The sequence below is a fragment of the Girardinichthys multiradiatus genome, chromosome 18, assembly GCF_021462225.1.
Source record: "Girardinichthys multiradiatus isolate DD_20200921_A chromosome 18, DD_fGirMul_XY1, whole genome shotgun sequence".
In the NCBI taxonomy this organism is placed as follows: Eukaryota; Metazoa; Chordata; class Actinopteri; order Cyprinodontiformes; family Goodeidae; genus Girardinichthys; species Girardinichthys multiradiatus.
Genome location: NC_061810.1, coordinates 9,439,422 through 9,453,069, shown reverse-complemented (window position 1 = coordinate 9,453,069; position 13,648 = coordinate 9,439,422). Strand labels below are relative to the sequence as shown.

At 40.8% G+C, this 13,648-nt stretch overlaps 1 protein-coding gene across 7 annotated transcripts in view; it reads right to left on the bottom strand.

Annotated features, from left to right (window-relative positions):
• Positions 1–13,000, bottom strand: part of LOC124883973 (eukaryotic translation initiation factor 4 gamma 1-like) — a 57,425-nt gene extending 44,425 nt beyond the window's left edge. For 5 of the 7 annotated variants that reach the window (XM_047391498.1, XM_047391499.1, XM_047391500.1 and 2 more), the window contains exons 1-4: positions 12,931–13,000; positions 4,780–4,830; positions 4,566–4,687; positions 675–758 (exon numbers count right to left, since the gene is read on the bottom strand). In XM_047391498.1, coding sequence (XP_047247454.1) covers positions 675–758; positions 4,566–4,640 — 159 coding nt within the window. In that variant the 5' untranslated portion in view covers positions 4,641–4,687; positions 4,780–4,830; positions 12,931–13,000. The remainder of the gene's footprint in view (positions 1–674; positions 759–4,565; positions 4,688–4,779; positions 4,831–12,930) is intronic. The other 2 variants (XM_047391504.1, XM_047391505.1) reach the window with 1 other exon arrangement.
• Between the last annotated feature and the right edge of the window lie 648 nt (positions 13,001–13,648).

The following is a 13,648-nucleotide window of genomic DNA, read 5'->3' as shown; positions in this document are numbered from 1 at the left end:
AGAGTTCATGCATCACTCTCCACTTCGTTTTCTTCTGGACATTCTCACCTGCTCTCTAACACAATAAAACAGGCCAAAAACCAATTTTCCTCTACAAAACATCACCAGGACGGTCCAAAACCACCACTAGTGTAACTAAACATTTTTTTTTTATATCCTTACACTTTATTTTAACAGTCAACAGCTTTTCAGTAATAAATAAATCCAACTGGATATCAGAGGTCCCCAATGCTCCAACACAGCACCATAAGTGAAAGGTGCTCAGATTTGATGAAGTCATGTGAGATTAAAAGAGCTGTGAATGAGAGAAACCATACAGACCAGCGCAAGATGAGCTGTGAGAATGAAGACCATGTTGACACCAAATATGTGTGGAATAATGAGAGGCCACCATGCAAACAGATATTCAGAGACATTAACAAATCGGTTCTGAATGCTTTGTTTCTTTTATTTTCCATAGGAAGAGGTCAGCTTTTCCACGCCTGCCGACAAATTATGACTAAGCAACCCACGAGGGAAAAAAGAAGCTCGAGTTATTGTTCCAACCATCAGAGTCATCTTAGTTGCAGGAATACCCTCTTTGATATGTGAGAGAAAACGTTTTTTCTTTTCACGGGTAGGAACATCATCACTGCTGGTATGCAGTGGAGGGGAAGGGCAGCTGTCAATCTTACCTGTCGGGGCTGTGGCGTGGGGTTCATTTGAGGTGGTGCTGGGGAAGCAAACACAACAGGAGGCTGCCCAGGGGGGAAGGAGGGCTGCAACAGACAGGAGTCGACAAACAAATGAGAAAAACTTCAAAACTAAGGCTACTCCAAAGCTTTATGTTCACACTGCAACCATATAAAAATCCTAGTAGTTATGAGGGATAGGTACACTGATACTGTATCTCCCAAAAGTGAGATACAGTTTCTTATATCTTTTCCTGGAACAACACTGAAGTTATGACACTTTAATTCAATGTAAAGTGTTCAGTGTGCAGTTTTTATAACAGAGTAAATTTGCTGTCCCTTCAAATTAACTCAACACAGAGACGTTAATGTCAAAAACGCTGGCAAGAAAGTGAGCAAACCCCTAAGTGTAAATGTCCAAACTGTGCCCAAAATAAAATTTAATTATTTTCTGAGGCCACCATTATTTCCCAGCATTGCCTTAACTGTCTTGAGCATTCACTAGAGTTCACTAGAGCTGCAATTTGCCACTGGAGTCATCTTCCTCTCCTCCATGACAACATCATGGGGGATGTTAGAGACCTTGCACTCCTCCACCTACTGTTAAGGATGCCCCATAGATGCTCAGTGGGGTTTAGGTGTGGAGAGGTGCTTGACCAGTACAGCACCTTTACCCTAAGTGTCTTTAGCAAGGCAGTGGTCAACTTGGAGGTGTGTTTGGGCTGGACGCTGCCGTGCAGACCAGTTTCTGAAGGGATGGGATCACGCTGAGCTTCAGTATGTCACAATTCATGGTTCCCTCAATGTTCTGTAGCTTTCCACAGCCGGCAGCACTCATGAAGCCTCAAACCATGACACTCACACTATGCTTGACTGTATACAGGAAACACATCTCACCTGGTTGCTTCCACACTAGCTTGACATTATCTGAACCACAAAGTCTGCTTGTCTTCAGCAAACTATTCGTTGGCTTTCTTGTGCATCATCTTTAGAAGAAGCTTCCTTCTAGAATGACAGCCATGCAGACTAATTTGATGCAGTGTGGGTCATATAGTCTGAGCACTGACAGGCTGACCCCCATCCCTTCAACCTCTGCAGTTATGCTGGCAGTGCTCATGCAGCGTTTTCAAAAGACACCGAGCATGTACACCCAGCTTTCTTGGTCGACCATGGCAAGCCTGTTCTCAGTGGAACCTGTCCTGTTAAATCACTGTATGGTGTTGGCCACTGTGCTGCAGCTCGGTTTCAGGATGTTGGCAATCTTCTTATAGACTAGGTCAGGGGTCACCAAACTCCAGACTCCGGGGCAAAGCATTTCCTCATTTGCTATTTAGATAGACCTTTTTTTTTCTACTTGCTGATGTGTCTGAGTTTTGAACAGGCGCAACGGGCAGCTTTGTGTGTCAGCAACACTCTGGTTCACACTCCAAGCCAGCTGGTGGCAGTAATGCATCACATCATTGTATGCCAACCGCCAGAAAACGACAAAGAAGAAGCTATACGGTCCTTGAACGTTGGTTGCTAAGTTACTAGCCTAGGAGCTCATGCTTGCTCAGAGTACAATGACTTGGTGCACAGATGAGTGAGTAAAAGAAGATGGCTTTGTCAAAAATATGTCAAGAGGATTACGAAACTCACACATTTAAAGATGACTGGACCGAAGCAAATGCTTTCCATTTAATTTCTTTAGGGTGTTAGCCCAGCCTGTCTTACTGGTTCTGAATCAGCTAGACTTATAAAGAGTTGAAATCTAGACACATTATAAAACCAAACATAAGAACTTCAATCAAAGCTATCAGCCTGGGTCTGACGGTAGGACAAGGAGAATGAATGAAGTGAGGGGACAGCATGAGCGAGCTACACGGCTGATAACACGTCTCTTACAGCACAACAGCTAACTTACACTCACTGCAAGTCCAGTGAAGTTTAGGAAAACACAAAAAGCCGTTCACTGACCTGGAAATGATCACAGAGTGCATGGAAGCTGTGGCAGAAACACTTTTAGATGGAAAAGAAGGACAACAACTGGCAGAAAAGGTGAAGCAAGAGCAAGGAGAGCAGAACTGTTCTACCAAGATGTACTGACCCAGCTAGACTGAGCCATTCAAAGTGCATTAAACATTGGTTCTTTAATTGGATTGCACTCTGTTCAGCAGATGATTTCATGGGCATATGAATGATCAGTAGTTAGAAAACAAAATGAATGTTAAATAAAAAAATCGAAGAAAATATTTTTGTCAGTGGTTTTAAAATGTTTGGATGAAAGTGTTTAGATGATGGAGGTAGTGGACCTCCTGCTATTATAGTTGGGGAGCCCGGGCCTAGGTCATCTTTATGTAGAGCAACGTGTCATATGTTCAGTGTTGAAAAGATATAGTAAAATATTTACCATGTGAAAGGTGTCGCTACTTTTGTGAGATACTGTATATTAAAGCTGTACACAATATCTAAACACATTTGTTTTAGCAGTACAGCCAAGAACTGCTCAGGTGCACTCCACATTTTCCATATTCAAACTTTTGCAGATTTGATTGGTTGAAAAGTAGCGACTTGCCACATGTTAATATCTGCCTGCCTTGGGGATGTCCCATCAAATTGTTTTAAGAGTGAACTGACCCCGAGATGTCAGGAGATAGGAGGGAAGACATTACAGCAGAGGTCCTGTTTTTTTTACTCATTGACCTTTTAATCTTTGTTTTTACCATCTCTTGTAGTCAAGTGTTTTTTTATGCACAATTATACATGCATATTTTGCACATTTTCAAAATCACTCTACTCATTTGCACATTTCTTTAAATCTGAGTATGCTATTTTTAATTACTGTACAGTATTTTTATGTTGTAACCCCTTAACTTACAGTCTGCCTTTTTTACCTTTGTGTCGAACTGCATGCTTTCAGTTGCCTTTCACTTTGCTGCTGATACACCTGAACCATTCTGTGGTTTGCTACACAGAATGCCGAATTTGGAAATGTTGACAATGTTTTCTGAATTAAGGTAAGGAGCTACGTTCTCTAGGGAGTTTACAGGTATACTAACCATTCTAATCATTATTGTAAAAGTCAGTTTATAATGTTTCTATGTTAATAGTAGAACCCTGTTTTACACTGTCTGCTCTCACATAAACAATCTGATGTTGCATCTGTTCCTAATATACAGCAAATAATGACCTGTCCACTGCAGGAAGGCTAGACAGAAATATTTGAATTGGTATTTGGCAGGTTAAAAACCCCAAAAGTGAAGATCAGAACTCTGATCACAGCATCTTTAGGTAAAATATACCACGACTGAAAAAAGAGCGTTTGCTCACAGAAAACAGAGACCGATTAAAATGAGCATTAACTAATAAACTACCAGGAAAAATACTGACAGACGAGCATAAAATAAGCATCATGGAAAACTTGCCAATATCAAGCATCACTCCAACATTTGTATCTTTAGAAAGCAGACTGCTGCATACATCACATTGATGTAGACACACTAGTATCTCTGCAGTGCAGAAAGTAAAGCAACCTATGGGAGGCAGTGTGGTGCGGTGACCCATGTACAGAGGCTCACAGACATGGCTGTCCTGGGTCTGACTGACCTGCCTCGGTCATTTCCTGCACGTCATCTTTCTCTTTCTGAACACTTTCCTGTCTACTAACTTTGACAAATAAAGACCACTAATGTCACACACCCAACCTATTACATTAAACTGTAGATGCTTTATTTTTTTATTTATCAGGGCTGAGATGTGATAGAAGTAGAAGACTATTGGACTTCTTTACTTCATTGCTGAAATTATTAAGGACGCACAGTTGTCATCTATTAATGCCCCCTAGATGCCTACATAGCAGCGAGAACCCTCAGTGAGACTGAGCACCATACACTTCATGAGTCCAAAAGGACTTACCTGTGAAAGACCAGGGGAGGGTGCAGGATGGGGGGCAGAGGGGGGTCCCGTTATAGGCTGTGGTGCTTTATTCATTTCATGGGGTTCTGCATGGGGAGGCAGATGTGGACCTGTGTAGAAATCTAACAGAACACAGGAGGCCTCGGTGTAAAAAAGGTCAAGATACGATAAAAAAAAATAAAAAATAACAACAAAGGAAAAAAATGAGGCTTACATTTATGATTTTCCTTCCAAAGAGTAGTTACAGTGTGGAACGCTGTTCTTCCTGGAAGACAGAAAAACTCCTAATAATGACCACGTTCAGGCTTTCTGTGCATATTCAACACTTCACAGCATCTAATCACTTGTTCCTCAGTGGATTCATTTACTTTAAAGAACAAAACACTGAATACATCTAGGTAGATAAATACATTGTCCCATGTTACAATTTATTGCTTCTGAAGCGCAGAACCTAAAAGCTCAAACACTAACAAACTGAGTCATAGAGACTTAGATTAAACATTAAAATTAAAAGTTCAAATTTGCCTCATCAACTGTGCATATTAAAAAGTTATGAATTAAACAAATAATAATTTGTTGGTATGCAACACAAAAAAAAAATTCACTGCTTGTCTTAAAAACATAGAACAGAACAAAACATGTACAGTGGCAGAGCAAACCAAGCCTACTCCTCAAACTTTGTCCCATTTTGTCACGTTGCAGCGGCACACACACTTCAGCGTGCGCTGTTGGGATTTTAAGTGATAAACACAGTTAGAAAACGGTTTTCAAATATTTCTCACAAATCTGAAAAGTCTGGCATGCATTTGTATTCACGCACCTTAAGCCCGATACCCCTAAACAAAAGTAAGGTAAAATGAAACCAATAACTTCAACTTGTGTGTAATATAATCCCAGTGTAATTCAAGCTGTTCTGTGAAGGGCTCAGCAGTTTGTTGGAGAACATCAGTGAACAAACAGCATCATGAAGACCAAGAAACTGAGCTAATGTGTCAGGCCAAAGTTGTGGAGAGGTCTAGAGTAAAGTTATAAAATAATATTCCAAGCTTGGACCATCTATCAGATCACGCTTCAGTTTATCATTTGACAATGGAAAGAATATTGGACAATGACAGACCTTCCAAGACATTACCATTCACTTAATATGACAACCAAGCAAGGAGAGCATTAACCAAAGAAGCAGCCAAGAGGCCCACGGTAACCCTGGAGGATCTTAAGAGAGCCACAGCTCAGGTAGGGAAATCTGATGAATGTTTTGTGCAGTTCACATATCTGACATTTATGGAAGAATAGCAAGAAGAAAGTCATTGTTAAAATGCTGTTTGCCACAAGTCATGTATGGGACTACAAAAAAGATGAACACTAACACTACACATCATCCTGAACAGACCATCCCTATGGTGGAGCATCCACATGTGGGGAGGCTACTTCAGTAGAAACAGGTTAAAGTAGATAGGCAGATGGATGGAGCTAAATACAGAGCAACCCTAAAAGAAAACCTGTTAAAATGCTGCGAAAAACTGGAAACTGAAGCAGAGGTCCCCCTTCCAGTAGGACAACAACCCAAACATACAGCCAGATCTACAACAGAAGCTTCAACACAGTATTGAACTTAGATATCTGGAAGCCACACTTTTCAGATTTACACTTGTGAACATTTTAAGACATCCTGTGTAACATGTTCCTTATACTTCACAATTATGAACAACTGTGTGCTGTGACCCAAAAACACATAGAATCGTTGGCTGCAATGTGACAGAATGTGAAAAGGTTTAAAGGATGTGAATACTTCTGCAGGCAGTCTGCGCTCTGTTCTCAGAGTGATGCAACTCACACTTGTCTCGTTAAGTCGTAAAACCTTAAATTGTAGATTTTGCCCTCCATCAATTCCTTATTCATAATGTCCATTTGAAATAGATTTGTCAGTTGAGCAAATAATGCATCATGTCCAGCTGTTAGATTCCCAATAAAATAAATAACCTACAGAAGTTGCTGCACCATTTGTAGTCTATTCACCAAACATAGGAAAAATCCTGCATTGAACGTGAAAGTTATTTTAAATGGGCAATCTGATGTCACTGGACGATGAGTCATTGTTGAGTGTCATAAAAACGTTTTCCTTACGTTAGACTGTATGATCCTTGCATACAGTCTAACGTAAGGACACATTTAGCGCTTTCTCACAGTGTAAAAGCCTTGAGTGATGGTGATTAAGGTTATTTTTGTATTAAAGGAAATCATGCTGAAGAAACGACTATAATCGCTGCCACTTTTGTTTTCAAATGAGTAACAGTTTCCATTCAACCAGATGGCACCTCTGGCTTTAAATTAAAAAAAACAAAAAGCTGATGGAGATATTAACTCTTGAGTTCTAGAAATATTAACTTGCGCAAGATATGAAGACAGGATAAAACATCTCCAACAGTACGTTGGAAGTCAGGGTAAACAACAGGGACAGAACAACTCCAAGGTTCAATCGCATTTCTCAGACTATGTAAAGACTGAAAAAAAATAAAAAGCTAAATAAATTAAGTAGAGGTGCACCGATCGATCGGCCCTGATTTCATTAATTTTGGGTGATCTGCGATCTTTTCCACAGATCTCATCTACCTCTGAAAAGGTCTGAAACGGTCTCCTTTTTGCTCTGCTGTCAGAGAGGGCAGACTTAAAGACCCGCCTACCAGGTCATGTCTGCACATACCCGATTAACAATAGTCACCTGGAGCAAGATCAACTAGCCATGTCATCAGTTTGGCAGTTTTATGCAGTTAAACAACAAGACCAAAGAATCACAATTTGCAATTCATGTAAGGCCAAAATAAGTCGTGGTGGAGCCACAACCAAAACCTTTAATACAACAAACCTCATTCGCCATTTTTTTTAAAATACAGCACGCCGCTGAGTATGCAGCTCATGAAGAAAGCAATCAAGCTAAGGCTAACGTTAAAGCTACTCAACTCACCTCAATCCTTGTGATTTTGTAAAAGAACAAAATCACGTGTTGTTCTAATCCGTAGATAACAGGACGCACCTTTTCTTTTTCTTTTTTTTGGAGAGTTTCATATTTAAAATGACAAGATACATTTGAAAGATATGGTGTTTATCAACTTGTAGTATCTCTTACATGACAGCAGATATCTTCAAAAGTTTGGAATCATTCATCTAAGACTTTAATAAGAATTTAAATCTCATTCTGCATGTTACAAGTCGAAGTCTGTTAGGATCATCAGTGACCAGTTTTAACGTCTTAAATGTCTACAAATGTAAAGAACAGCCATTTAAGGTAATAAACCTCTCATTAATGAGTCCAAGAGACCATGTCTAAAATCAAACCTAAAAAGGTCAGTGAGCCGAAAAGCTATAGATGGACATTTTTATAGATTACAACTTTATAACTTATCCGTTATGACAAACCTCGTAATCCAGATAAGGCATATCCTTGTAAACTCAGTAACGTGTTACAAGTCTGGGGTCTGTCTGATTTTAGAGCTATACTGTTAGTAGACACACAGATGTTTCTTGCACAATAGTGATTAAGTTAAAGTTGTTCAACTGAAAAACACACTCATACTCTTTGTCACCGATGCCGACACGCTGAGTTACGTGCACTCGCCCGCAGGTGAGCACGCTCCAGACAGCAGACAGAAAACGCACGGGGAAAAAAATGCCACTAAAACCTTGAAAGCAGGCAAAGATATCTGCGGTTTCTAACAGCGCCGCATTTTGTTTTGATTGCAGCACATCCTCTCCAGCAAGTAGCAGCAGGACTAACTCTAAAATACCTCAAATATTTCATCCCCTGCCCCTGACATGCAGCTAAACTCTAGTCACCACCGAATAAAAGGTTTTGACCAGGGCTGGGCTGTCGGAGGTGAAATAATCACCCTGGCTTCATAAGGCTGAGCTTGGTATTTTAATACATACATGACAGATAGAGAAAGAAAGACAGCAGATAAAGACTGAAAGATGGAAAGAGACAGAAATGGATAAAACATGTGATAAGAGAGACAGAAAGATGGAGAAATAAAATATGAAGACGGCTTAAACAGGCTGCATTCAGAGGAGACTTTGGGCCATGCCATTCCTTACCAACATAAAACTTCAGATAAAACTGACCATCTGACAGTTATGCATGCAGGACATCTTAGAGAAACTGGAAAACCACAGCCGACAAAATCTCACTTTTGCAGCTCTGAATTTTAGAGAAACTGAAGCACAGCTCCCACTGCACTCCCCATCTTACTCTGCCATTTTCACACACAGTCCTGTCATCTGAGCTGCTCCAACATGCAAGCACCACAGGCATCCAGACACCCCCATTTCAGAAACATGCTCCTCCAACTATTGCATAAGCCTCTGTGTGCATGGCAATGACCCAGTAAAGGAGAGTGGCGGAGCACCTGTTTGCTGCAGACACACTTAGATTGATATCTGTTCTAGCCAGGTAAATTTACAAACGCAAGCGTAAATACTACCCTGTCCTCAGTGCTTGAGCTACATTCAGCCAATGTAAAAATCTTTTCATTCAACCAAGTTTGACTGTCCACATTGGAGTCTCCTTAATTCCTCAGCCAAAAGCTCAGATTACCTCAACCTAATATTTTGCACCTTCAGCCTTTTTTAAATTTTTCGTTTATTTAGGATTTTAAGAAGAAATCTAAGAACTTTCCATAATTTTTGCCAGATTGCTTAGGCATCATTTTTACCGCAGTCAATGAATCAAACTAGTCTGACTGCAATGAAAAGCTGCTGTCGGCAGACATTAGGCCAAGAGTGGAATATTTAGACTTTGCTGTGGAGGTATAGTGGATAGAGAGTAGGCATGGGTTGGTTACTGATTGTAAAGTATACAAAAGAGTTGAAAGTGCTAAAATGTTCCATCACACGGTTCCTGCACACTAAAGCTTTTTTTCATGAGATGCAAGAAAACGAGCAGGAATGAATGACGTTTTCCAGCGGCTGTATGGAGCCCAGAGAACCACATAATTGACCCTTTCCCACTTGTTGCTGCTGACTGAAATATGGTTGCTACAATTTTCCTACGTTTACAGGAAAGACAAATTCAGAAGTTAGCAAGGTTTTCATGTAGCTAAAAATAAAGACTAAATAAAATAGTCATGATGTGTAATCTAAATCACTCTTAAGTTACAAATTGAGCAGAACAAGCACTTAGGTCATGATAGATCTTTGTATAAATACAGTGAAAACCTGGCATTTTTACGCAAGATTATCATTCTGTGAGAATCAGCATAGCTGCCGGAAAAAAAAAAGGAGAAGAAGAAGTAGAAGAACTCCAAGGGACACAAATAACAATAAGATGACAGGTTTTGGACTTGCCATTGCGGACTGTTTGCAAACTCAGAAATTCAATGTTTTTTCTAGTCAGTCAACACACCATTGCCTATTGTGCCACTACCGATTCTGTGTAGCAGCAATATTATCTTAACAGCGAAAAGATGGATAAGAAGCATAACAGTAAACCTTCTGTAAACATTACCCAAAACCTAGGCAAACAGCAAGATTGTGCTGCTTTATTGCCCTGCAGGATTTCACTGTGGTACAAATGCTCACAGACAATAACAAAGGGGGGGCTACCAATGTCAGACAGCCTCTTAACAATATAAAACCCCAATGTGACAAAGGCAGCAGGTTGCAGAAGGAGAAAAAAAGAAGCACTGGTCTGGATATTATGGGGAGACTGTGATCCATGCACATAAAATGACTTGATTGCCACTCTGTTCCACTCAATTTGGGAGCGAATATTCATCTGCAAAATGTGAAGCCTAGTGGTTCCCCCGCTCAGTTCTAATGAGACCAAAACACTGGTAAGATTATTTTAAAGGAAAACAACCTTGTGGCATGCCATTTTGATTCAGCAACCTTACTGTAATGATATCAGAGCTTTTGAAACCTCATCTGTAGCATAGATCCCTTTGTTCCGTCTGCAAAATGATCACATTCCCAATACATATGCACCAAGAACTTGTCTGGTGACAGAAATGGGCCTATTTTCAGCTGGACCATCTCTAACCTGACACTTAAAATCTGATGTTTCCAATCACTAAACATGACACCCAAACAGCAAAAATAATATACTCATGTGTTGGAAGTTATTAGTGAGGAAAGAAGATCCCACATTCATCAGAGGTTTTAATTTACTGCATGAGTCTAACAATGCAGATAACATCATTTCATTTAGTTTTTGTTTACCTACCCTGGCTTTAAACAGCTCCTTCTAGAGCCATGACACAATAACTCCATTCGATAAACCAGTACTCTCAATACAATTATCCATTTTAAAATCAGCTGCTAGCTCCTTGCTCCGTCAGCCACAAATACAAGAATTAGTAGTGACAACAGTGTTACCTTAACTATGCTGGTGAATGTGGCCAATAGTGAGCAGCAATTAATAATTTTCAAGTGAATGACAAGCTATTGACAACGAATGTTATGCCTCAGCTGACAAGGCATCTCAACACCTATTGTCATCTTCCTCCTCTTTCCCCGCCCACTCATGCATGAACCCGGGGCATGTGGCAGCAAAACTGTGACAGCCTGGTTCTGACACACCGCGAATTTGTGTTATGATTAAATCTCTGCTGTGAGATTCTGGCTAGAGCACATCTGAGATCCCTGCATGACAATGGTGGTTATCTGCCAACGGAGAAAGTATTGGGGTAAACATGTCTATGTCAGCTGCATCCTCTCCACATGTTATGCACAGTAAACAAGGTCCATTTTGGACTCACATCTCTGCAGTCCTAAACATCAGGTTCATCACTTCTGCAGCAATAAATGGTTCAAACACGAACATATAAGGCCCCTGTCATTACAAATCTCAGCTGATTATAGTTAAATCATCACCTTCATACAAGGCCGACAACACTTTAACCCCAAGGTGGGGGGACGCCTCTATTATGACACATGGGCGTGTCTGTCCGCACAAACAATGAGCTATGATTACATCTAATAACGAGCGACTTTGATAAATTCGTATGTATAACAAACTTTTTCTTGAAGAAATGAATGTAAACAAGGACCAGCAAGGCCGGGCATCTCCGGGCTCCGCTCAGCACCCTGTTAGCCATGCTGCTAACTTTCCTAGGCCCAACCTGGATTCACCACGTGGTTTCTCCCGCTGTTGGCGCGATAAGCCGCCCAGCAGCCGGCTTTTTGCCAACCACGCTTAGGCCCGTTTTTAGCCATGACAGCCATACGCGTCTCCTGATCATCAATCGTGTCAAACTAAGAAGTCGGTTCTGAATACAAGCGCGATGATCAATAAAGGATAACATTAAAGTGAGGAACGATCGAAGTGGGAGCCCTCTCTTCTCACTAACAAAATACCAAGACATGAAAATGATGTCAGCGCTGCAAATGATAGCGCAACAATCACAAAAGCAGAGTGAAACGCGATCCTTTTATTTTGCACCCTAACATCTGCCAACAGCAGCGACCTTTGCAGCAGCCTCCCCTGTTGGAAGTGCTGCAGATGCGGTGTGTCCAGAGGAAGCTCAAATGAAATCCCACACTTGCAGACTCCTTGTCCTGCTTTGCCCTCGATGCAGCTGCTTTTCAGAGGGCATTTCTGTTAGCAGAACCCTAAAGTACGAAAAAAACTCTATTTCACAAGGTATTTTCCATGTTTTGTCTTAAATGACCAAACAGTTTGGCTCATGGGCAGATATAGTGTCAGGCTGTGAGGTTTAGATATTTCATCGTAGAAACCACACGTCTCAAATTGCTGGCCACCAAAATTGCATCGTAATCACATGGCTTCAGCTATCACGTTATCACTGGCATGTTCTTGTATGAAACTGTCCCAAATGTTTTATATAAATACACACAGACTGCCAGATGTATGTCCCATCACGTTCTGCCACAGCTAAAACAAATACAGTACAACCAAATGGGTTTGACTGCTAGCTTATAACTGTAGAGTCAACCAGCATAGCTGGATAGCTACAGCATCATCAACGCAGACCGCTGTGATGATACTGTCACTTTGTTTATTCTGATATGTAGCATATAACATGCATTAATCGTCAAGTCATATAAGTAAGGGCTCTTACTGGCCGTATGCTGTAGTGCTAGCTTGCTAGCCAGGGTAGCTCTAGCGAAGAAAGAACACCCACGTCGCCTTAGCATACAATGCTAACTAGCGCTAGCTAATCCCTGAAAACAGCAGGAGCAGCAGTCAGCAGAAAACAGTCCACAAAGTCCCACCACAGAGCTGGGTCTGGGGAATAAAACCATGACACTGACATTTAACGTATCACCTGATAGTCTAAGTCAATATCCTGTGGCAGTTGTGAGAAAAACTAGACATTTTAATAAAGAACTTGGCCGAGGACAGCGGCGTTACCTTTCTCTCCTTGAGTCCGCAGAGCCGGACGGACGGAAAGCTCCCCGGAAGCCGGTAGCTACCAATTCCGGCCAAATCCAGTCACGTGAAAATTTCTCAGGCAGTAATCATAATTCGCACTATGGATACTTCTACATCATCTATAATGTTTTAATTAACACGCGTTACATGCTTAGGACTGAGAAAGTACGATTTAAGTAAGTTAAAGTTCCAAACTTTTCTTTTGGGTTAAAAAGAAAGCAAATGACTTCAGCAGGGTTTATAAATTATATTCCAAATCATTTTAAACTGGGATTCACTCCTTACTGTGGTCCATTCAGGACCACTCTGCGGGTTTATTACAGTTTAATGCAGTCGACGTAGTCATTTGTTTAACCCTCCTGTTGTCCTCGGGTCAAAATGACCCCCCAAAAAATCCACTAAATGCTATTTTTTTAACTTGAAATTTTATGACGTTTTCTAGATTGGCCCCAACAATAGAAAAAGTGAAATGTTGCTTTTATTCACATTTCCATATAAGCTGTACAAAAAAAAGTACAAAGGTGGGCTTTGGGTCAAAATGACCCGTGAGACAAATAGAGTTGAAATCAAGGTCACAGAGTTATTTACAAACCACAGAATGTTACAATGTTTTAGTTGTGTCTCAGATCAATCAGTAGCAGAAGTAAACAAGGCAAATCAAGAGGTGTTCTCGCACGCTTCAGAAGACCACCTGTTT